Source organism: Pararge aegeria, chromosome 14 (genome assembly GCF_905163445.1).
Source record: "Pararge aegeria chromosome 14, ilParAegt1.1, whole genome shotgun sequence".
Classification (NCBI taxonomy): domain Eukaryota; kingdom Metazoa; phylum Arthropoda; class Insecta; order Lepidoptera; family Nymphalidae; genus Pararge; species Pararge aegeria.
This window is the reverse complement of record NC_053193.1, coordinates 13,733,130-13,759,493: the sequence shown is the minus strand read 5'-3', so window position 1 is coordinate 13,759,493 and position 26,364 is coordinate 13,733,130. Positions and strand designations below refer to the sequence as shown.

The window sequence follows — 26,364 nt, the reverse complement described above, 5'->3', positions numbered from 1 at the left end:
GGAAAATTTAAATTTAATGCAAAGTAAGTAGCGAAAGCAAATTTCGTAACGGGCATCGTGAGCAAACGATTCCAGCGAAAATATTTCTCGCGAGGAAAAAAATAGGTATTACATCTTCAGTGCCTAATCCTTAAACTTCAAACATTCATTAATTATAGCTCCCTAATTGCCCACCAGGGAAAAGAAAGGTTTCATTCAAACGTCAGGCAGAATTGATGGGTTGACCAGTGAATGGGGCCTCGCGTCAGTTGGACGTCTGTAGTCATAGTGGACACACGTTCGCAGTCCAAATATAAATAAAACCACGTGACGGACGCCTGTCGCTTGCGCACTAGCCCTAATAAACTGGGAATGTGCGATAAGCTTTATTTACGCGATTGAATTTCGAAACGTAGCGTTCGCATACTTTTTTACCGAATGCATAGATATTGTTTCGATAGTTTTTTATTTGTATTATTTAATTTGCAATGTTCCGATTCATTTAGCTGGCGCGGATTAGTTTTGTTTTTTTATTTTTTATCTATGCAGAACTGATGTGACGTATTGTTCTGTTCGAAATTTGACTTTTAAATTAAATTGATTGTTTTTTTTTCGTGTGACAATGTGAAGGAATAGTGTTTTTGATTACGCAATAGACTGCTTTGGAACTATGGAAACGCTGGTGTTGTTAGTCTTCGGGATCCTAGTGCTTCCCGGGCCTTCGTTTACCAACTCGGACAATCTAGGTCAGTCAATTTATTACCTACATTATTGCTAGTGTAGATAATTGTGGGCAGTTAATGACTGTACGAGTAGTTTTGTCGTAATAGTTATTTGTTAGTGTAATTAGATTGGATTGCTTTTAGAACTATTATATGTCACACAGCTTGTATGAAGAGTTAACAATAAGAATGCTTTATTAGTGCTGTACAGTCACCTTAGCGAGTAGTATAACTACAGGTATTAGAGTATTATAGCCAACAACTTTAAAAGAGCTTTAAGTACTTCTATCCGTGTTAGCTAAGCAGTGGTAACTAGACTCTACAGTGGAAGACCAAAAAAGAAAATGATTCATAATTAAATTACACAGTTTGATTTTTTTTTACGTTTTTACGATATGTAACCAACTGCTGCTTGCTATTCGACGGTGGGAGTTTTATCAAAATCGGTACAGCATTTTTTTTTTCTTAATTCAAATCAACACCGCACCGCTCTGCAACCAAAAGGTCCTGAATTCGATTACTGGTTTGGTCTTAATATTTAGGCAACTTCATTTTAATCGAAGCCTTGATTTCAACTTCTGCCTTTAATAACCGGCTAGAAAATGCATTTTTTTTAGATATAGTTTATTAGGGCTTGGGTCTTATGAAAATTATTATCAATAGCGATTGCGATAAAAAATGCTGGCAAACAATTTGTTAGCTTCAGTTTGCTATACTGAATTAGGTTCTTATTGCAATCACGCCGTCTTCGTCGTCTTCGATTGTGATAGAGACTGCGCTACCTAACAACCCCCAGTTAGTACGTGAGTGAACAACAGAGTAGCGTGTATAATATATCTTATTCCGGACACGGGGCTGTGTTAAGGGGAAAGAACTCGTTAATGGCGACCATGTTTACAGGTAAATATACGCTTTTTGCTCTTAGAAATGTTTCACTTATAATAAAAGTCATTTGCGGTAAAATGTACTCGTACGTAGCTAATACTGAGTGAAACATATTTACCTTCTAAATGACGAATTCATTGGACACGTTCTTTTGTTCATTAGTCTTTAATGATTTGTACATTCAGTTATAAAAACTCATCGTCATCATCATATCTACGACAAGACACGGGTCTCCTCCCAAAAAAAAATGAGAAGGGGTCGAGCCCAGAGGCCACCACGCTGGCCAAGTGCGGATTGGTGGACTCCATACAACCTTGAGAAAATTATGGGGAACTCTCAGGCATGCAGGTTTATCACGATGTATTCCTTCACCGTTGAACGAAGTGCTATTTTAACGTTTGTAACTTAGCAAAGTCAGAGGTTCGTGCTAGGATTCGAACTCGGCTCCCCCCGAAAGTGTAGTCGAAGTCCTACTCACTGGGCTATAAGTGCTTCTTGTAAAACTCATTTGCAGTTAAATCATTTAATACATAAACACAGGTCATCTGAAAAAAATGGTATATATTCAACTTCAACCTTTTTGGGAATTCTTCATGGATACCGGACCGGGTCGGTTATGTCGGACGACTAAAAGCCAACGGTGTTCCAACCAGTCACCTGGTGGCTGGACCACGGGAACGCTTTCGCAATTCGCACACATTCGTGACTAGTGGGTGACCTACCTTTTTTTTTTTCGTGGAGAAATTCTCATGGCTACCGCTGAACCACGGGAAGGCATGTTGGTTATTCAAATTCAAATTCAAAATTTCTTTATTCATGTAGGCCTATCACATGCACTTATGAAGCGTTCATACATATATGCTTACATAATTGTAAGGGGATGGTGATAACTTCGTTCGCCAACTTAAACCTAAAGCTACGAGCCCTGGTCTAAGCAGAGCCCACAACAAACATAGCCGGGTAATTTTTTTTTGTTATCACCATCTCACAGTTAATTTATATTAAGCTATGAAGCTAGATCAATTCACACCTCAGTTTAAGTAATCCTCAATCTTATAATAGGAAAAAGTTATGTCGGACTCGTACTGACAAGAACCCCACGGTTTTCAAACCAGTCGCCTGGTGGCAAGGCCACGGGAACGCATTCACTCACATCTGCGACCCGCCTGTCGTGGCAGACCCTGACTAGTACCTACCTTTTTTTCTCGTGGGGAAATCCTCATGGATACACTACACAACGAGGAGGTGCAGTGGTTATACCGGATCCTTACCGACTAAAACCCCAACTTATCGCCTGGTGACTGGGGCTTGGAAACGCTTTCGTACACATCCGCGACTCAGCCAGAGCTGCCTACCGAGCCAGGCACTCCTCTGTGAAAACATCGACTACCTAACCTTTTTTTTTTTCACGTGAGAAAATCCTCATGCATACCACCCCGCCACGGGGAGGTACGGTGATTATGCCGGACTCGTACCGACTAAAACCCCACGGTGTTCCTACCAGTCGCCTAGTGGCTGGGATACGGGAACGCATTCGCACACATACGCGACCCGCTCGGCAGACCCTGACTAGTACCTACCTAACCTAAGCTAGCTTAACATTAGGTATGTTAAGCTAGCTTAACATTAGGTATGTTAAGCTAGCTTAGGTTTAGCTTAACATTAGGTATGTTAAGCTAGCCTAGGTTAGGCAGCTGATTTACAAGATTTTGATAGGTGCAGTCAATTCAGTCATTCATCTAAGTGAGAGTAAGAAAGTCGACTTCGTTAATATGTATGCCTAAACGAAATAAGAAAGTTCTGTGAAAATTATTCAGTCGTTCATTAAAACATTCATCTAACTGAGACATGAAGTCGACCTCGTTAATATGTATAAAGCTATCGTTAATATATATAAACCATTCATACATTCAGTCTTATTCGTTGAATAAATTTCAATTTTTCATTCCAATCCGTAAAGGCAAGCCACTTGTTATTAGTGACCTTGTTTTGTATAAAAAAAAACCGTTTTTTCTCGTATAAAAATATATTTATATGTTATAATAAATTCTCTTTCAGGGATATGTTTGATTAAAAAGCTAATAATGATGGCTATTAATTTTAACAGGAAGTTGAAATACTAAGTGACGTGTGGTAACGGCAGATCAGAATACAGTTGAAACCACCCTCCTCTTCTCGCGGGAGTCTTAGAAGGTGACTAAGGTATTATATCGGAGAACTGACAGCAGCAGTGCCGTCTGCCCAGCGTGATGGTAATGGGCAAGCCATTCCATTGGAAGAGGCCTTTAGTTCGACAGTGGACTTTTAGAGGCTATTCAATAATACCAAACGATCACTGTCGGTGTCTTACGATATTGGGTGTTGCCATTGATGACTTACGGTTTAGGCCAAATCTGTTGCTAACTCTGGGCTTCAAGAGAAAGCTTAGAGTCAGTCAGAAGAAGAAAAGCTATACTTGCTTGCTTGGACCACGTGAGTAAATAAAAAATGAGAATATCCGCTGAAGAATCGGACCTAACTTCATAGCTCAGTTAGTTCTAAAACAAGAGACAAATAGTAGGGTTTTTTGTGACACGGCTCGTCCGGGGAAGAACTTTTCACACCTGGTAAGTGATGATGCAGACTTAGATGGTAGCTGGATAACCTGTTAGATTGTATGGTAGTTATACGCCTAATCGGGGTCTACGCGACATCGCATCGGAACACTAAATCGCTTATCGGCACTTTTTTGTCGGTAGGGTGATAACTAGCCACGGCCAAAGCCTCCCAACGAAACCGTCATGCTCATATCTGACGCCAAGCAGCATTGCAGTGTTCCGGTTTGAAAGGCGTTATTGCTAGTGTAATTACGGGTACATGAGACTTGACACCTACGCCCCAGTTTTATGAACACAGAACGGGACTTTGTAGAATGTGTTCCTCATTAACCATCAGGTTGGGTATTTGCTTTAGTCCGTCAATTATTACTATAAAAACACACATATGTACCGCTAGACATTTATTTATTTATTTATTAAGAGCACTAACAACATGCATATTATACGCTATATATAATAACATAGCACAAACACAAACACATGGACTGGATAGATAGATAGACATTGGATCCATGGTGCTCGAGTAGCGATCCCTCAGCGGAGAACGCAGCGTTGGTTGGTGGGGCAGCACCCCTAACTAGATAGATAGACAACATCACACGAGTAACAAGGTACCACTGGACGCATTGACAAACATTTACGTAATAGAAATCGACGGGTACATATCACGATAACATTTTGGGATTTGTCGATATTTCTATCCAGTTGCATGGGTGACCACGCAATTGGGTGCACGACGGGGCCACGACGCACGAAAACGATGACCACGAAAATCTTAGTATAAAATCTTTATTTAGGTCCTTCTTTCGGTCTATCGGTTAAAATTATATTTTTGAGTTGAATTGAGTTGACTTTAATAACAAGATAGGTTTTAATAAGTGTTTTTCAAATATAAATTAATGTTTTATACCTTTTAATTTGTCAAACAAGTTTGGTAGGCTTGCAAAAGTAGGTCACATGCATTAAGTAATTTGTTTTAATAATGTTTCTGCAGTACAATGTACTTACTGTGTGTATATCTTGACTTTCTTAAATTTTGCACTTAGATACGTAATTATGTTTTTTTATGGAGGAAGTTTATCCTTGTCCGTTGCAGTAGGGAAAGGGCGTAACTGTATTCTTAAAAAAAATATTGACAAGTCGCAGTTTTATCGCGTAAAATGCGTATGGAAAGTTGTTATTGTATAGTTTCTACTGCAAACAGAATATAGTGAAATATTTCAAAAATGTATATTCAAGAAAACAATATTAGGTAAGCTTTTTTTATAAAAAAAGAAAAAGTATTTGTCGGCTAGTTTTTGCGTCGGGTCGTCGGTTTTGTTAGTATTAGCGATATATTTATAGATCTAGCAAAAATTGCGTAAGTATTTTATCACTGTAGCGAATGACCGGAACTGTGATTGACACCGCTGCCACGTTGTTCGCATTTGCTGCAAGGTACTTCTTTTGCAGCGAATTATAAAATTTTAAATGAATTTTTCAATAAATAGTAGAGATAGGGTTAACTGGGTAGCTATTAAACATAATAAGGCGAAAAAGCTCACCATGTTATTCGCGTAGGTTTCTGAAATACGGTGTACGACAACGATTGCAATGGATGCAATGCATCAAGAATACCATCATCCTCTTTTGCAGGCTGCAGCGTATCTACGTTTCGCTGCTCTACATATGCTTCGTAGAGGGACATTGTGGTATTCGCCAACCTGACCGAATTGAGGTTGGCGAATCTGACCTTTACTTGGTACCATTATCATTATTAATTGTCTAGAACAGTCCACGGCTGGACTTAAAGCCTTAATCACTTAACTGGGCAGACGGGTTGGTTGGAACACTGTCCGTTTCATTACCTTATTCGCCTCAGATGACACCCTCGGAATGAGGGGGGGGGTGGGGATAACTGTATTCTGAACTGCCGTCACCACACCGATCTATTTTGGTACTAACTTATACAAAAATGTTGCAAACTTAACAAAAGGTTTACAGTAGTGTAAAAAGTAACGTTACGCCAAATGAGAGTTTCAAAGTTTTTAATCCGTCCTAAAGTTATATAGTTTGTAAAATGTCGTCCATTAACTTAAATATAAATGAAGTCCAGACAGTACGTGAGAGGGTAGCGGAGTGACGTTTAATGGCCGGCACGTACATTATTCCGTACACGGATGTCTTTCGGGGGATACGGAAATCTTGTGACTATATTTAAGGTAAATATAAACGGGAAGTGCTGGTATATCCAGTCTTAGATCGTAGCGCAGAGTAGTTAACGTAGCTAGGCGTAGTAAGCGTAGCTAGGCGTAGTAAGCGTAGCGTAGCTTATATTATAAAATAATCTGTTGTTTGGAAATACATGTTAACTCCAATAAGTATTAAGTTATAGATGTTTAAACAGTTAGATTGAAAAGCTCTATTTATAAAATATTGCTTTAATTATAAAATACTTTTGGAAGTGTATTTACGGTGAACAAAACGTTTTTGGCGATATATTTTTTTTAAATATTATTTTTTTTTCGTCGCGCTTAAGCCTCCAATAAACATATTCTCAATCACGTCATACCTATTGGCAGTTGGCCGTAAAGAAATGCCAAAACTCAAATAACAAGCCTGTTAAAGTTTGAAGAACATATATTGTGTTCTTCACAATAATAAATATTTACTGTATCATGGTGTTAATATAAATATTTACTGTATCATATTTCTCAGCGTAATCATTAGTAATTTTGTTTGCAAGACCATTTACTCTGGTTTATTATTAAGGTCCAATAACGCACAATGTTGATGATTTTCCTAGAATAGAGTATTACGGTTATTTAGGTTAGGTTGGCTCTAAAGTTTCACTATTGCGTTTTAATAGGTCATTATATTATAGCGTACACTGGGTGAGTTTTTGGTACTGGCATCGTATGGTAGCTACCTAGTGAATTAACTTTGCAAATGTACCAGTTTAAACGCTCAACGACATAATTTTATAGAGGCTAAAAACGTTATATTACGGTAAAGGTTAAGATACCCGTAGTATAACGTATGAAGTAAATAAATAAATATATGGTTTTACATGAATTAAAAAATGACAGCTAGGTTAGATTAGTCTAAAAAAATTTATTTATTACTTAGGCAAAATTGTAAGGAGAAAAAAATTGTTTTTTTTTTGTAAGAAGTACAATTAATATAAATTTCAGGTACCTAAACATTGAAAAATAATATACCTTTTGAAAACCTTTTCCATATAAGTAGCAGGTTCTAATTGCGTGACTGAGGTTTCTATAGACATTAGATTGTGAGTAGAATAGATACTAGTCCGTCCTTGAATACGTTGTTTACCAAGAAGGTCTATTCCTTAAAATAGACCTTCATTTATATATAACAGTTAGGTTAACAGATATATGTGTAAAACAACTCATTTTAGACTTTAAACAAAAGTGTTAGATGTTCCATTATTTATTTCGTCTTATAAAATCCATTGAAACTAAAATAAACTGCGGCTCGATGGTGAAAAACCTTTGCCGATTTTAGCTTTTTTTTTTTTCAAATGTTCGAATTTATAGGAAAAAAAGCTGCTGATAAAATAGATAAATTCGGGAAAATACTAAAATATAAATGTGTGTAACTATTTTCTGAGTTTTGTTTGCCAAGGTCCTAGAAAAGGTTTTCAGTGGAAAGCACAGGCAAAGGACAAAGTCTGTCTATGGTCAAAAACAAAAGGATTTTTTAATTTTAGTACCTTGGTACCTACTAATTATAGTAAAATGTAACACAGCTAATAATAACTGATGAACTTCATACACGCGAAACAAATAGGTGTGGGGCCGCGCCCATTCGTAAATTAATTAAAATCGTGACAGCGACGAATTTAGCCCTTTCTGTCACGACCGTGTTAAAAAAATGCTCGTAAACACTTATGGAAAGGGCTCTAACTTGAAACTCTACTGAGTGCTGCTAAAAGAGGTTAAAAAACGTAACTGTTCTTTACAGCAAAAAAATAATATTTTTGACCATATTTCTCACTAACTAGGTTATCCATTTCACATGATTCAGTAAAATGGTCTAACTACAAAAAAATATATTAGTTTCCTTTAAAGAAAATTTGACTCACGTAATTTTAGTTATTCATTTATTAAAATGTAATAAAAAAAATACCATATAATATTTTCTCTGGTAGAGATTGCTTTAGCAATAAACCGCCTTTGCATACCAATGTTTGCGAAAATATTATTTCTCTGCATTTGTGTTGTTTTTAATGAATTTGTATGCAATAAAGTGTCTATCGAATCTATCTTTTATAAAGACATTACTGAGTATTTGGTTATTTTTTTACTGCTACATTATGCCTATATTTCCTTCTAATGTAGGTAAAAATACTTTGATAAAAATATTAAATATAATATACTCGACTACTACTAGAAATTGCATACATACTATATCGTTTAATGGCAAAAAAAATATTAAATATAATATTGAAATATTTTTTTGTGTGTATGAGACCACACGACGATCTTCCATCATCATAATATTTAAGATCGTAACATTTTATCATGACCGGATTCAATATTTTATATTGAATCCACTTATATACTTGTAATTGTAATTGATTTTTTACTTTTCGCTAGTATATTTATTTAAAATCGTATCATGACCAGTTAAAATATTTAAAAAAATATTATGATTATGGAAGATCTTCGTGTGATCTCATACACGCTTCAGATACGCAATACAAATTTATTCTGAATTGAGTGACTAGAATGAAATGTTACTCATGGTTAGAAGCTGAAGTTGGCTGAAGTTTCGACTGTCTTTGTTATCAAATAGAGGAAACTTCGTCCGGTCGCATTTTAAATAAATGAAGGTGTCGAGAATATCCGGGACGTGTTCCGCTAGTTAGCCCCGAGGGCTAGACCTAGCTACGTTCAACGCGCTTGGAGAACCTAATGAGAAGTTGAGCAAGCTGGCAGAAGCAGTGAATAATTTGCGCTACGTTACTCAAATTCACAATTCATTCTTCAGCTTCAGTACCTAATGCCTACTTTATAAGCACTTCGTTAAACGTAGAAATGTAAAATCTCTGTTTGTCGAACTCAAAGTCAAAGTCAAAGGCCAAAATATCTTTATTCAAGTTTATGAATATGGTTATCGCTATGATCCCATTACCGTGTACACATTTCTCATGTAATATACGCATCAAAAGTGCCATCTATGGGCCTACTTGAATATAGATATTTTTTACTTTGACTTTGACATTACCCACTAGGCTATCACCACTTGTAAGCATTATCTTATATTGGAAGAGAGGAGTACTCGATTTAGCTTGGACTTCATCAGCTTCTTCTGAACGCTGAGTATAACAGTCGCAGAGTGTTAAATAAAAGAAAAAAAGAAAAAAAAATTGTTACACATTTGTGTAAAATGTTACATTTGTGTCATAAAGTAAAAAAAATGTGTGACAAAGCAGCTGGCTCAGTATAGCTGCATACTAAAAAGTGCAGCACTGGTTTTCAGCCAGCCCCCTTATCTTCGTCGTCACTGAATCCTCGCGACTAAACAATAACAAAATAATCATAAAAAGGACAATAACATAGAATATAATATATAAACAAATGAAAGATATTTTTTTACAATAATCCCTGAAGAACATCATAAAAAACAAAATCATCAAAATCTAAGTACATCTTTACCTACACTTACATCTTACATCTTACACAGCGATCTTGCCCAGGCAACTAATCGAGTAAACCGTTAAGAAACTGTACTACCGTTTGATGAAATGTGTTATTATCTATACCGATATTATAAAGAGGAAAGATTTTTTTCGTGTGTTTCTTCGTACCGAGTAGGATCCGCATATACTACACTGATTATAACCTTTGCCAAAAAAAGGTAAACTAACATGGGATAAAATTTATTTAAAAAAATAATTTATTTAAGAGTTTTAAAGAAATTAGAGAAGGAAATTGCAATAATGTAGCCCAAAGTAGCAACGTTTTGCCTATAAATTTAATTACTTGGCGTGCGCTGAGAAAACTATTGGTTGTACATAACATAAAAATGATGTACTACATTATTAAAGTGTCTAATTATAACCTACCAAAACAGTCCGCGAGTATTTGTATTTATACTTTCTGTTATTTTAGTTTTTTTGTTTATTTTATCGCCCTTATCTCTACAACGACTTAAAATATCTAACCTTAAGGAGTTGATCAATAGACAGGCAATGCGACGCGGTAGGTCGTAGTATGAAAGTTTGCTTGGGACAAATTTACTTAACAGAAGTTGTACGCGGACGAAGTCTTTGGAAAACGCTAGTTTATTAATAAAATACCTCTAGAACTCTTTAAAGTGAGTTTCCACATCGCTACGCCTAAAAACCAGTTGAAATTCAAGTTGTATTCATAAATTTCATGAAAATATACAAAATCCGGTGTAAGTCAACTAGCATTAAGCTAAAAACAACTTTCTTTTCGTCGACTCGAATTATGGCGCTCCGGTCCGCCGCGCCTTGTCAATAATTTGTGCGCGCCTTTAACTGGAGTCAACATGGAGTGCTCTTAGGGCTAAACCAGACAGACTTCTGTTTAATATTATTTATTTATCACTGGGTAGAAGTATTTACATACTTTGCACCGTGCTTACTTATAAAACAGTATAAGTTAGTTATTGTTCTCATTTTGTTTTAGAACTCATCACCATTATATACACAAGACCGGCCTGCTACAGGGAACTGGTCCCGTCTTAAAATGAGAAGGATTTAGGCCGTAGTCCACCAAGTTAGTGCAGATTGTTAGACTTTACCCGCTTTGAGAACGATAAGGAAAACTCTCAGGCAGGATTTCTTACCTTTCTTTTTTTCTTACCATCGAGGGAGGCACCAGTGCGTTCTTAGGAGATCCCGGAGCCTCCCAAATATGTGCCGAGGATGGCCACCGAGGGGGTTTTAGTGGGTAAAAATCCCACATAACCCGATCTACCCTGACGTCGGGTATACCATGTACCATGTCTTTAAAAAAAAAAAAGCACATAGCTCCGAAAAGTTAGAAGTGCGTGCAGGGAATTCATCTTTGTCTTTTTGGGAGGCTGAAGTTCCACTGAGCATTACGCTATCACCACTTTAAGAATTCGGGAGCTCTTTACATTTGCTTCAAGTAGAAAGAAGCGCTTTCTACTTCGAATTTGAATAACTGTAAATCTGAACTACCAAAAAGATCGCCCAGATTTGTATTTGCTGTTAAATAAGTCGTACGTACGCTTTTCGCATTAGATACCGTCAACAGAGTAGTGTAAGCTCAGCATGAAGTATTGAAAGCGCGACGTAAACAGGTTTAGTGCCCTCTGAAGTGTCGTGCAGTAGGCTCACATTCGAGAATGAGCCAAAGATTTAAATTGTAGACACGTCACTATTTTATATTTAATGTTAATAGGTTTAAAACGTTCCAGGTGTTCTTAGTAGGTACATCCGTAATTTAACAGCTGCAACTGGTAGGATTACTAAAGGAAATGAAGATTAAACTAAGATATACAAATGAGTGGTCAGCTTCGCACGGGATAGATCCCGCCAAATTGTATACGTTGTTTTGTTAGACTTTTCTTTTTTTTCTATGAACTTTTTGCGGTGTGCAATAAAACTATATTCATTCATTTATTCATAGATATACATTTGAAAATATTTTTTTTAGTTATAAAAGTTAGATATGCTGTCTGGCTGTTTCTCTCATCGTTAAGCCTGCGTTCGTCAAAAAGGTCGTTCAACCCTTTTTTTCCGACTACCACGAAAATCGATTTTCATTCTTTGGGCTAATATAGTCTATGACACTTACAAATAATGTATAATTTTCTATATTGGCTCGGAAGATCCAGAGATCCTCCAAAAACCTAACAAACTTCACCTCTTTGTAATATTACTATTTGTATAGATTTATTGAAAAACAAAATATTTTAACTTAATTGACTTATGCGTCAAAAATGAGCTATGCACTCAGCGGGCGATGGATAGAGCTATGCTTGGAGTATATCTCTACGTGATCACATCAGAAGTGTCGAAATCCAAAAAAAAACAGAGTTACTGCCGCGAGTTCAACGAGTCGCGACGCTGAAGTGTCATTGGGCGGGGCTGACAGCTCGGAGAACCAATGGACGTTTGTTCCTAATGTGTTTGAGTGCTGCACAGAAAAACACAGTGTTTGTAGATGATAATGACCTAAATCGTTATCTTATAGTTATGGAAAGTTACCGAAGCCTGCTAATGCGCACTGTTTCTAAACTCTTTAAAAACTATCACCCATAAACCGAGCAACAGTTCGAGACAGTTCGAACAGGGTATGCAGGGAACAGGAATACAGGGAGTCCTACAAAGTTTTGTCCTCTGTTCGTCAACCTGAGCCGTGGGTGCTAAGGCTCAAGTGCCTGTAATTAAATCGGTTTCCACGCCCTCCAGACCTGAACACAGCAATGTTGCTTGGCAGTAGAAATAAGCCCTATCACGATAAAATTTACTCATACTTGCATCTGGTGAGCGTGGTGGGTTGAAACTCCATATTCCGCTCTCAGTGGTATAAGTCTGATGATTAGAATTGATGATAATTTCTCGTGATAAATAAAAAACTGTGTTACCCTATTTCAGAATAAAAATATTCTTACATTTCCGAGTATGAAATATTAAAAGAAATTACTTTCAATGTTTTTCAGTTTTTTCAGCCTTTGTGTAGAATTCTTTTTTTTTAACTAGAGAAAAGTGTTTTTAATGATGAAAATAACTTTTGAAATGCTGAACATAGGATACAAAGTTACTTAGCGAATTGCTTTTATTCAGTTAATAAATATAATATTTCAATCGGCAAATTAAAAAGTTTTCATTTGACTACGAACATTATTTTGTATGAGAAAATAGGCACTAAAACTACTGGTAGTATTTGCTATACGTCATTTCAAAAGTCTTTTGCAATAATTTTTATTCTGTGGGAACTCCACTGATTTTATGAAAAAAAGAATCGGTGAAAGCGATTAGTAGACAAGACAAAAAGTTATTAGTTAAAGATACGATGATAATAATCTTAAACTTTGCCAGTCTGTACGCGTCCGGGGAATCATCCCAACTTTTTCTATTAAATGTTGGCTTTTTCAGGTCATAGAAAAAGGACAAATTACTTTATAAATAAATTATATTGGTAGCGTAGTCCGAATAATACCGAAATTGCTTACCGATAAAACCTTGAGTAAAATGGATTTGAAAACGTGAAAATATTATACAAGTTTTTTAAGGCGTTCGTTTTAAAATATTTAAAAGGATATACGCGAATATTTGGAATTGATTTGGAAGTGGAAAAGGACAGGGCTATAAATAACCTGGACGACTGGTGGATATAAAGCTCCAACAGTTTTAGGCCCCATAGGTTTAGCCTATAATGATAAATTAAGTTTGTAAATAAATTAAAATATATCTATATTTCACTATAAGTTAGCTTTTACGTGCCAACTTCAACCTGGTGGTAACTGATGATGCAGCCTAAGATGTTAGCGGGCTAACTTCTTAGGTGAATAGCAGTTATAAAGAATCCTAATGGGTTCTTACTAGGCATCGTACTGATATGCTCACTCGCTAGGTGTCATGTCTTTGTAAGTAACTAGCAAGGGACTAGGCCAGGGACGATTATTCAGAAATGTATATAATTATGAATGTACGTGAGTTTCCTTAGTCTACCATAACTTCAAAATGGCTGAACTGATATTTATCGTTAAAACATCGAAACTATATTTATATTGCAGAAAAGAGCTGTACGGTCAATATATAAACTTAAATCACGCGAATCCCTCCATGAGAAGTTTAAAGAAATAATAATATAGTATTTGTAAGATAACATATTAGTCTTTATAAACAAAAAGTGGACATAAACAGTCGACTTACAAGAAATGGTCATAAATTAGTGTCATCTGCATATCATCTGCGAAAGGTACAGAGTACAGATATGATTCCTAAGGTGATTTTGGACTTGCCAATGCATAAGTTTAAAGAATTTGTTAAAACACATTTATTACAGCGAAGTTACTATACAATTGATAAATTTCTTAATGACAAGGTTGCTTGGAAGCATCCGGATCCGCTTTCAGCTCACACAAGATAGAAAAATGAATGTTAAAATGTAAAATGTAAATTGTTGATGTTGGAAAAGAGCAACTGCTGAGTTTCTTGATTGCTTCTTCTCGGTGGAATCTGCCTTCCGAACCGTTGGTAGAGTCACTACAAACAGACAGACTTGACGAAAGTGCTTATATTAGGCCTACTTGAAATAAATGAATTTTGAATTTTTGAATACTTATATCATTCCGAGTGGCACTGGCTATAAATGATGTGAAAAAAACCTAGATTGCTTGCAGTAATATGGCCTATGCATGTCTGCAGTGTGTATAAAGCGTTTCATCTTCATTTTCTTTTAATATGGCTGATACATACTCAACTGTGTTAATCAGTTTGCAATCATGTTTTTAAATAAGCAACCTTTTTATTTTGATGAACTAGCTATCCACAATAAGTTTATCAATAAATAAAATCGTCTTCAGCCTATTAATGTGAAACCCATGTAAAGACAGACCCTAATAAATATAGACAGATAAAAATGAGTTCTAGCTATCGTTACTCCGCGTAATGTTTGAATATTGTATAATCCAAAAGAAGAAAAGGACATAACAAAAGTCATTAGTAGTCGGGATGGGAGATGAAGGATACGCGGATAAATAGGGGCTCCGATAACGCCCGAAAACTTTGGAAAGAATAAACGTGACGCCGGGAGCCACTCAACTTTTAAATAGAATCTATTTCCATTAACCTAACTCCGAAAACTACTTACCTATTTCAGATACTTATCCCAATCGTTTATTGCCTCAGGACTGTATAAAGATTGATAGAGTTTGCTAAAGGCAAGGTCAAGCATACGTTTGCGTCAAACACAAGCCGCCAGCGCGTCTTGATGTTAGTCGTATATTTGCATGCGTCTGTTTTGCTTAAGGTTTACTATCGGAGCAGTGAGATTAATAAGCGTTGAATAAATCTTCATCAACGCGTCTAGCCCAAGTAAGCAGTGGCGTGCGTCCTATTTCATCATCATCAAATCAACCGATTGACGTCCACTGCTGGACATTGGTCTTTTGTAGGGCGTTCCAAACTCCACCACTCTGGGCCGCTTGTATCCAGCGTCTCCCCACGACTAGTTTGATGACGTCTGTCTACCTGGTTGGGGGTCAACCAACGCTGCGTTTACCGGTGCGGGGTTGTCACTCCAACACCTTGGAACCCCAACGTCCATCGGTTTATTCAGCTAAGCGACTCGTTGAGTTATGTCGGTAACTCTAGTTCTTCTACGGATCTCCTCTTTTCTGATTTGATCACGAAGAGATACGCCTAAGAGACCTCTTTCCATTGCTTGCTGAGTGTATCTGAGCCTTCTTATGAGTCCCATATAACAGCATAGCGTCCTATTTGCTACCTACTAATCACAAGAGTCATGCTCAAACTGACCTGTCTAGAGTTGGTCGCATATTTGCACGTAATGCGAGTTGCGTCCGTTTTGCCTAAGTTTAAGTTGTTCGAGGGAATGCTATCGGAGCAATGCCATTGATAACCGTTGAATAAATCCATATCAACGCGTCTGGCCCGCGTTAGTTGTTGCGTGCAAAATTGCGTCCTACTTGTTACATATCATAAGACTCTTGCTTAAAATGGTTTCTCTTGGGATTGTTGTAAATTTTCCCAGCGCCAAAGCCGCGAGCTGGATGCTTCCGTTTGGCCAATTCTTTAGTTGCCTCATGGAAAATAAATAGTAGACTGGCATTAATAAGGCCATATTAACGTGTCCAGACGCCACTGTGGCTTGATACGTAGGATGGGCATCGCCTTAAGTTTGAATATAAAAATACGAGTTCGCAGGTAACAGTTCGCATATTCATATTATTTTAAACTTTTAGATAGGTACTTTCAAATTAATTTAATTATTATAGTTAAATTAAATTAGAGCTGCATATGAAACGTTTTTCTAGCAAGTACTCGTTAGTAAAATATACGTTTCAAAGAAAATACAGCGTTAATAAAAGTGTAGGTACATTTAGCCGTGGGGGTTATGCTTGTGATTAATAAACAAGCGACTTACCGTAATTACTAAAATGTACGTGACCCACATAACCAACAAACTCGCCCATTAGCACTGCAAAATAAAAAGTAGGAGCGGCTAATGCTTGTCATGGCATCAAACACATTTCCAAAAGAGACTATCACTAGTATAACTGTTTCTCTTGCTTGCGGGCGTCATGTCACGTCACATCACGTCATCACTATAATATAATAAAAATAAATTATTTGTAAGACAAACATTAGCCTGTATAAACTTAAGAACAATAAATTACGTAATAATTGCTCTCAGTTAGGAAAATTATTTAAGAAACAAATTTGCTCGAAACGGTCATAAATTAGTGCAATCTTTATGTAATCTGCGAAAGGTACAGAACGCAATATTATTAACATACAGAACCCTCATTTAGCCATTTTTGAGTGCAATGCATTGTGTCCAGAAACAGTGAAAACATCCGCGCACGTGTCACTTCACAACCGCGGAATGTTGCTAGCTCACAAATTTTTCCCATTCCCCCCTTTTTATGGTAAGTTATAGTACATTAGAGGTAAAATAGTAAATGGAATAAAGTGGTTTTTCATGCTTCAATATTAGTCGTGAACACGATTTCTGTATGTTCTTAATTCTATGGTACAGAAGTGATATTTCAAATGGATAAATATAAAAATATATATATATACGACTACGACCATCCACACATGACCGTCTAGCCCCATAGTAAGTGTAGCTTGTGGTATGGGCACTAAAATGACTGATGAATTTTTTTTATAAATATACTGTCGGTTCCGAAAATTTTTAATTGATAATTCCTCCAAGTGTAGGTAAAAACACTAATAAAAATTATAAAAATATAAAATAATAAAGGTAATAACAGAGTTCGGCAAGAGGTGATAGCTCAGTGGCGGCCGAGTTCGAATCCCAGCACGCACCTTTAACTATTTTAAACTACGAGTATGTGCATTTTAAGTAATCAAAAATATCACTTCGACGGTAAAGGAAAATATCGTGAGGAAACCCGCATGACTGAGAGTTGTACAGAATGTTCTCAAGGGTATGTAAAGTCCACCAATCTGCACTGGGCGAGCGTGGTGGACTACGGCCTAAACCCCTTCTCGTTTTGGGAGTGGGCCGGTAATGGGTCGATATGATAATTAATAGAGGTCAGTGACCGCAGCAGATAGAAACACTACGTGCAGTATCTTAATAAGAAATGATAGAGATAGAGTAAATTGTCTTAGAGAGCGCTCTTGCTTTTGAGTCGTAGCTATTAAATATATGTTCCGAATGTGCTAGAATGTACCTCACATAAAATTAAATTGATGCCTAACTTAGATAGTGGAAATAGATGGACGCTTGTAGAACTGCGCTACAAAACCACGTTTGCCCCGGGCTAGTGCTTCACGAAATTACCTCTGTGGTACAGGAAACATATTTTAGGGAGAAATTATATTTTATTGCTATATACGGTAGTCATAATTTGAATATAAACAGGCAACTGTTATTATTGCTGGAATACAAATAGAGTTTATATAAAATAGTAATTCTATAATGGAACCCTTGTAGCTCTGTCTTATCACCATCATCTCTGGATGGAAGGTATGATTAAACTACTTATACGTATATTATACTTACTATATACAACACGTACTACATAATATTTAATTAACTATGAAAAAATTCGGTAAGACTTATATAAAAACCTAATTAACGCGGACAAAATCGCGGAGCTCAAAGAGAATAGGTGTCCAGATTGTTGTAAGAAAATCCTTTTGCACAACAATAACTAAAGTGCCAAGTCGTAAAGTAAACTCGCATATAATATTCTTCCAAGTGTCAATAAAGTCGACACCATATGGTTATCATCCGTGCTCATCATTAGGGAGACAAAAGAAAATCGCGTTCGACAAAACAAATGGCGTCATAATAGGAATCGTGTGAAACAATAGTCGGCGATAATGCGAATAAAAGGTGTTTGCGGCATACGCCAAGAAGAGTGGAAATTTACGAGATGGGGGATAATAAAACGAAGTGTTACATACGCATAATGTAGACAATCTAATGTAAGTGTGAGTTTCTATAAGAATTGTTGATTTGAATGATTTTTGATATAAGTAGCCTTTGTTAAACATGTTGTTTTGCATTTCGAAAGTTCTGCAATTATTATGAGGTGAAGAGGTGCATAAAACCTTCAAATCCAATGATTTGAAGGTTTCATGCATAATTTGAAAAAAATATTACAATTCTGCAATCCTCTTTATATACCTATATATATATTTATAAATTATTAATCATTTCTAATGTACGTTTATATTTTATTTTTATTTATATGTGTTATATATATATATATATGTACAAATACATACATAATAATATACAAATATAAACACAAATAACAAACGCATAACGCCTATAAATACAAATAACATATATAAACATACATTAAATAACATTGTGCCGTCAACATAATTTCTATTCGTAGACAGGTTTAATAACTGCAACTGTACTTAATGTGGCAACCCACCGAGCTTTAGATAAGAAGCTGGTCTACTTTTAAGTGTATACTAGCCACGCGACCCGTCTTCACACGGCACTGTACAAGTTTTTTTATAGAAACAAGCAGATGGCCGATGGAGAAGCAGTGATAGCGGTAGGAGCTCGACTGCGCTTTTGGGGGGGTCAAGTTGTAAACCCAGCACGCACTTCTATCTTTATTTATTTATATTCTTATCCTAATACTATAATTACAGAATTCTTAAACCTAATGCGATAGTGTAGCTTTTTTTTTTTAAAAATAACCTTAACATCATAATATTTAATTATCTATTCCTGTAACAAATAACCCACATTGCGATCCTTGTGAATTCACTCAGAGCGCAATAATACAAATCACATTGTTCTGATATGACATTGAGGATGCGGAGGGCGCGCGTCATTGGTGCCTCTTTTAATAAATTTGTCCGCCCAATCGGTACTTCCAGCAGTGCTGGGCGTCGCCTCCGCCTCACATACCCCTCGGGAACACACAACCTTATTTGTTTTAGCACGTCCGGATTGTGTGTCCTACCTCGCATTACCTCTACAATATAAGCCACGAGTTTTTCTAAGTTATGTGCCTTTTAAGTAATCATGTTGGTTATTCATCGCTCGTATCCCCTTATAATAGAAGTGGCGTATCGCTAGAATAGTAACAGAATGGTCTCGTCTGGTAGGAGGCTGTGACCGAGGCTTGTTACCACCCTACCGATACAGTGCCGCCAAGCGATATAGCATTATGAGACGTTGCGTATAAACCGATTAGGGGTATGTTCTTTTGAGAAGTTAGCCTAAGCTAGTAGAACTACGATGTTACTACTTCATTGTTAAAGTAAAACTTCTTTAGGCGCGACTAGGGGGCAACTAAAAACTCTTTTTTTCTGACTCTAGTAACGCTTACGTCAGTCTGTGTAGTATCCGATATTGAAAAATAATAATTTGGATTGGTCGTAAGAATATATAATATACTCCACGCTTCTTGACTTATACGCCAGCTAGTGGCAAATATCTTATCAATTAGGATTATTTATTACTAACGGATCAATTGTGAATAGCAAAGTGAATATAAATTCAAGTTTTATAAAGCGCTGTATTCTCCCTGTATGGCGCATGCACCACAATGCTGATCTGCAGTGGCGTGCATAGATTGTATGCACAGGGTATGCAGATTATATAAAATGAATAAATTTTTTAGTACAAGTCATAAAAAACTTAAGGAAAGGCGTTGTAAGAGTTATAAAAAGTAAGTATTTATTACTCGTACCGGAGATTGTATTTATTTTATATCATCTGCATACCCTGTGCATACCCTCTGTGCATACCCTCTGTACACGCCATTGCTGATCTGACACCATTTTCTAGGTTGTGCCACGTCGTTGGTATTGTAAAGTGTGGCGTTATGTACAAATATTTTTTTCTTTCTTACTTCAAAGTTATTTCTTTCCTTTATGGATTTCATTCCAAAAATAGTCCTGACCCCCTAGTGGACAGTCTCTGTGGATACCGAACGTGGATAACATAACTCTTTATTTTGCACGACATAAGTATATACCTGCAACGCGATACCGTTAAGTATAGAATATAGGAGTAGTGGAGTTTTGCAGCATTGTTATTTGTAGTGTTGGATATCATCCATTGCCTTATTCTTTCTTTCTTTTTCTCCTCATTCACCCCTTTATTTAAACGCATGGGCCACTGACAGTGGCGTATGTCCTAAAATGTAAAAGTATGTTCTCTGATGATGATAATAATATTGTATTATTGTTTCAGAGCTGCTGGCCGGCACGCTAAGAACAAGACAGCGCGCTGCGTGTGATGACGAGATAGTCTCTCTAGCATGCCCAATAGGAACCTACATCAGTATTCAAGTGGCCAAATATGGGAACATGCCGGAAGGTCACGGATGTGTCGCCGGGGCTCAACTACCCGTCAATACGGTCCTGGAGGAAGGAAAAGAGTGTTTGCGGCCTAATACTATGCAGGTGAGTTAAGGCAAGTTTTAGGACTATTGGGGGCGAAATAATTATCTCGACGAAATAATAATTACGTTACACATTTTTGATGTAATGTACGCGTCAAAAGTGCCATCTGTGGATCTATTTAAATAAAATTTTTTTTTACCCATTTACCCATTTTCTCGTTTTATGTCATAGAAATAAGACCAGTAGGGTTAGAGAGAGCTATAACTACCCATTATCTCGCCAATCTCTGTTTAAAAATACGAGTACGGGAAGAGATAATTAATTATCTCGTGGTGCACATGCTAGCCCTACAAGATAATGGTAGCCATTATTACCACTTGCTAAAATAATTACCACTAAATGCTAATGCTAAAATGAACAGCCGGTTATACTATACACAAAAACCTTGTACGTCTAAATCCAATAAATTACAGTCAGGTTATTTAAAATCCTTGCTAATATAAATGAGAACGTATGTTTTTTTGATTGTTTGTCCTTCCTTAAACAAGTTCATATTTGGCGTAGAGTTAGTTACAAGGACGGAGAGTGATATAGGCTACTTTTTATTATAGTTCAATAACCGGTTCCCACGTGATTTGTAAGAAACCTTAACAAACGTGGATGAAGAATGCGGCAAAAGCTTGCAAATTTATATGCCATTCTTGGTTGTACCTACTTCCTTACCTTTGTTTCTTTATCCTTACTAGCATTTTCGTTCAAAGTTACTTATGCATTCTTTTACTTTAACTACATTCTCTGCCTTCAACCATTACGATAGTAACGTATTATAAATCAATGCATCAACTTATTTATTTTTTATTTACTGTCAACGTAATCTCTTTTGCGCAGTATTCGCTTCTACAAACTGTGGTGGAAGCCTGTCAAAAGAAGCCTCAGTGTGAATTCAGCACGAAAACCAAACCGGGGATCGTCGATCCCTGCCCGCAAGCCGGAAAATTCGTCGAAGTGGCATACAAATGCCGACCACGTAAGTACGCCCTTAACATTCAAGATTATATTTAATGATGGTCTAGTGGTTAGGACTTCAGCTTGACTTTAAGGGGGCCCGAGTTTGAATCCCGGTACCTCTAATTTTCCAAATTGTGTGCATTGTAAGCAATTAAATCTCTTGCTTCAACGGTGAAGGAAAACATCATGAGGAAACCTGCATGCCTCCGTAATGTTTTCAATGGCGTTTGGAGTTCACCAAAACCACTATGATACAATTTTATCTAGTACAGGAGTTGGCGTAACTAGAACCTTGTCTTACAAAAAATTTGTACATTCCTAAATTATCTATTAGCAGTTACGAACTTTATTTATTAAATAAGCAGGTATATTTTTTTGGTTAAAGATCGATGGTACCTAGCACCAGCAACCCAATCTTATGTTTTAAAAAGTTTGTTTTTAGATCTAACATACAATATTTTTTATATACTAAATAGAACACTGCGTATAAACTATTTTTGGCCTAAATTAAGTTTACTATTATTATTATTATACTTGGCCAGCGTGGTGGACTACGGCCTAAACTGTTCTCATTCTGGGAGGAAACCCATGTCCAGTAGTGGGTCCCTAATGTATTAATAATTGTAGAATGAAAAATGATTGAAACCTGATAAATACAGCGCAAGTATTTTCACTTATAAAATTAAAACAAAAAGTCCTTTATTCCCGAATCTATAGCAATCGCGCATTATCAACAAATAATTAATCGCCTTTTAGACCAGGGTTGATAATTTTTGTGACCAAAAAAAATAATTGTAGGATGAAACCCATTAAGGGTTAAGGCTATTATTTTTTTGGTAAAAAGGACAAGAAGAATATAACAAAAATGAAAGGAAAAATAATTTACGGGCAATGTAAGGTCGGGAAGTGGAAGGGGTGAGTATTTAAGGGTAAGAAACTACAAGTCTTATGGAAAAAAATTAAATGAGAAAGTTTTAGGTAATAAAGCGACCTACAACTTTTTTAATTACACTTTTTTCACATAACCTCATTCTCGTCCTTTTTTAACGGGTCTCATCCTACTATATATTGTTTTTAACTTTTTACAATTTTAAAAATTATCGACTCTGGTCTATTTAGGTTAAGTGGAAATAATAATAGCGTTCGATATTGTACTTAGTATCCCATTAACACAGTTTTAAAATACCTATTTTAATTTTAAGTTTCTGTATTTAAATTTAAATTTTAATGGAATACGGTAATCGAAATATAAAATGCACATTTTAATAAACTAGGTATAACGTGGTACATCCAACGATAATTATATTTTGTACTTTGTCGATAATTATTATTTTCAACTTGACGTTCATCGCCCGTTTTCGATTTAACCGAGTGAATATAGCGATATACCTACTACAAATATTAATTTAATTATTCTGGTATGTACCAGTTATTGTTAATTTTAATTTAATTATTAAGTTATGACAAAACGCCAGTTGATTAATTCGACATGTATGTCAAAACAAGTGAATACAAATAATGGTACAATTTCTATAAATACTGGATTATAAGAGTTAGCCATTATGGGCCTTCTTCCTAACCTGTTATTCCAGGCGATACTCAAATATCAAATAGTGATTAAACATTAATGGCCGATCATGTGTCTTTACGCTACATTAATTAACCCATTTTGAAACCATGTTAATTTTTTAAAATAAGATTGAAACAACGAATATTCAATTAAAAACGCAATTTAGAGAGAGATACATGTCTAAAAACTTCAAATGCCATAATTCAAGTTATAAATTATTTTATTAGTTTTCTAAATTTCTAAGCTATTTCTGGTTTACATTCAGAAGTAATTTTTCACAAAAATATTTAATGTTAAATCATACCTACATATTATATTGTTCAATGTTCAGTGCTATTTGAGGGCTAAGGATGACAACAGGTTGCATGTTCCTGCCAGTCACTCGCATGCGTATGGAAATTCTTTTACAGTCAAGGTGGTTATACTCTGGAATGGATTGCCAAGAGACATAAGACAGTCTAAATCATTAAGCATCTTCAAAAGTCGTTTAAAAGAATATTATTTATCTACGGAGTCATAAACTAATATATTTGCTCTGTATGTATTTGTGTATATTTATATATATATATATATATATATATATATATATATATATATATTTATATGTGTATGTATTTATTTCTGTATTATTTGTATTTGTATTAGCTGTTTATGTATTATTGTTATATATAGTAGATGTAGTTTATGTTATATATTTTTAAAATTGCACTATCCCGTTTCCATACTCCTTTTCTTCTTTCATTAAGGGTTGTCTGGAGGAGATCGCTTAAAGCGATAAGACCGCCTTTGCGCATTTTTATTCTGCTTATATTTACGTTTTCAATTTATATTATAAATTGTGTGCAATAAAGAATTTATCTATCTATCTATCTATATTCAGTTATTGTTTTGTGTATTTATGTTTTTTTTTATCCCGGGATGGTTCCCGCAGGATTTATGAAAAACCAAAAATCAACGGCTGGTACTTAATTTATGAAGCTGAAGATTTTGTTTGCTTGAAAGCGTTAATCTCAGAAACTACTGGATGGAATAGAAAAATCTTTTTTGTTCAATAGTTCAATTATCAAGGAACTGCAATATAACAAGCATAAATTAAAAATGGGAAAAAGTATTGTTTTTGAGAGCTTCCGACAAGTGCGGTGCGTAAACGGTCAAAGTTACTTCAAAATAATGTATTAAGTTTATATTTAAAAGGTCTAAAAAAATTCCACAACAGGACATGTCTATCTTTTAAGATCGAGTCGGGCGAAGTTGGGCAGACCGCTAGTTATTGATGAATAATTGTTAAGTAACATTTTTACTTAACAATTATCCATTCTAAAGTCCGGTTTCGTAGTGAAACCTGCGTAGAGGGTACATTGCCGAAGATCTGTTTGGTGTGGAGTACAAGGATTGAAGAAATTATAAATTACACCACACAGATTCTCCTGTTTTTCGCGAAGCAATTGAGCTTTATTTTCATAACTTATCATGGATTTCCGCAAAGTAAAGCCTGCTTCTATTATATATTTAACGCAAAGTGGCAAATTTTTTTGCTTTTTAGTTCCGAGCGTATGTTGAAGTCGGTTTTTTTATTTAAAAAAAAATAATATATATTATGTTAAGCTTAATTTTCATAATACTTTGGGTTTATTGTTGATTTTTTATTAACAGCTCGATCTATTTCGATACAATTTAAATGGGGCCACCTGGAAAGTATGCCCTTTAAAAACAAAAAATCAAATCGATTTAGGTGTCTTCGAGTAATCGGGTAGCACACATAAAAAAAAAGATTCCGACTAATTGAGAACCTCCTCCTTATGTAGTCGGTTAAAAATGAACACTGACCGAACACTAGTTCGAATCAACAAACTGTGGTTTAACCTAGTCAAAAGAAGCCCCAATCTAAGTTCAGAAGGAATATCAAAGCGGGATAGTAGATCTCTGACCGCAAGCAGAAAACTTTATCGAATTATTCAAATGTCGACCCATCGGTCCACATTTAAACGACACTTGTCCAGAAGATTGTTCAGTTTAGCTGAATACTTTATCCCAAAATACATGTAAATTCTTTTTAGGAACGGTTATTGATCCGTAAAGGAGTGACCTTTACGCCATCCAGGCCCGGTTTCTCTAACATTGATCAGCAATCAAATTAACAAATTGATTTAGTGGATTTATGTTAAGCATCAATTAAATTTGTTGTTTTCATATTCCAGCACATTCGCCGCATATAATAAAAAAAGATTAATGTAAAATGATTTATTTATAATAAGGTTAAACAATTGATCAGTTGTTGGGACACCTTTTTAAGTAAGGTTTATACCTGTGCCAAGATGTCCCACCACTCCGTAAAAAATCTTTATCTTGGTCAGATTACAAATAAAATTTAAATAACAAGTGCGTGTGTATGTGCAATGCAAAATATATAATGGAGTATATTTTTCATGTAATTACTTCGAGTAAACTACTAAATCTCTACATCATTTAATTTTGTGAGCCACAAAGTATAGCCACATATATTTATTAGTCGTAGGAGGCTTTCTTAGACAATTATCTCTATCTCTATAATTTTTTATTAAGATACTGCACTTAGTTTTTGTTTCTGCTACGGTCATTGACCTCTATTATAACCTTTATTATTCTTGCAGTAGTTAAGCTTTTTTCGACGGCCGATTGGCGCAGTTTGCAGCGACCCTGCTTTCTGAGTCCAAGGCCGTGGGTTCGATTCCCACAACTGGATAATGTTTGTGTGATGAGCATGAATGTTTTTCAGTGTCTAGGTGTTTATATGTATATTGTAAGTGTTTATGTATGTTATTCATAAAAAACATTCATCAGTCATCTTAGTACCCATAAAACAAGCTACGCTTACTTTGGGGCTAGATGGCGATGTGTGTGTTGTCGTAATATATTTATTATTATTAATAGCAGTTGGCAGCGAACCTGCTTTCTGAAGTCAAGTGTGTTTTTGTGGGTTTTTGTCGTCAGATGTTTATATGTATTCAAAATTCAAAATTCAAAATTCATTTATTTCAAGTAGGCCTAATATAAGCACTTTTGAAACGTCAA

General features: G+C 35.7%; 1 protein-coding gene across 1 annotated transcript in view; it reads left to right on the top strand.

The window, feature by feature from the left end:
• The first annotated feature begins 264 nt into the window (after positions 1–264).
• The window catches only part of LOC120629324 (protein eva-1 homolog C-like), a 43,883-nt gene continuing 17,783 nt past the window's right edge, over positions 265–26,364 (top strand). The window contains exons 1-3 of the mRNA XM_039898236.1: positions 265–725; positions 20,584–20,795; positions 21,624–21,762. Of these exons, the coding sequence (XP_039754170.1) occupies positions 650–725; positions 20,584–20,795; positions 21,624–21,762 (427 nt within the window). The 5' untranslated portion in view covers positions 265–649. The remainder of the gene's footprint in view (positions 726–20,583; positions 20,796–21,623; positions 21,763–26,364) is intronic.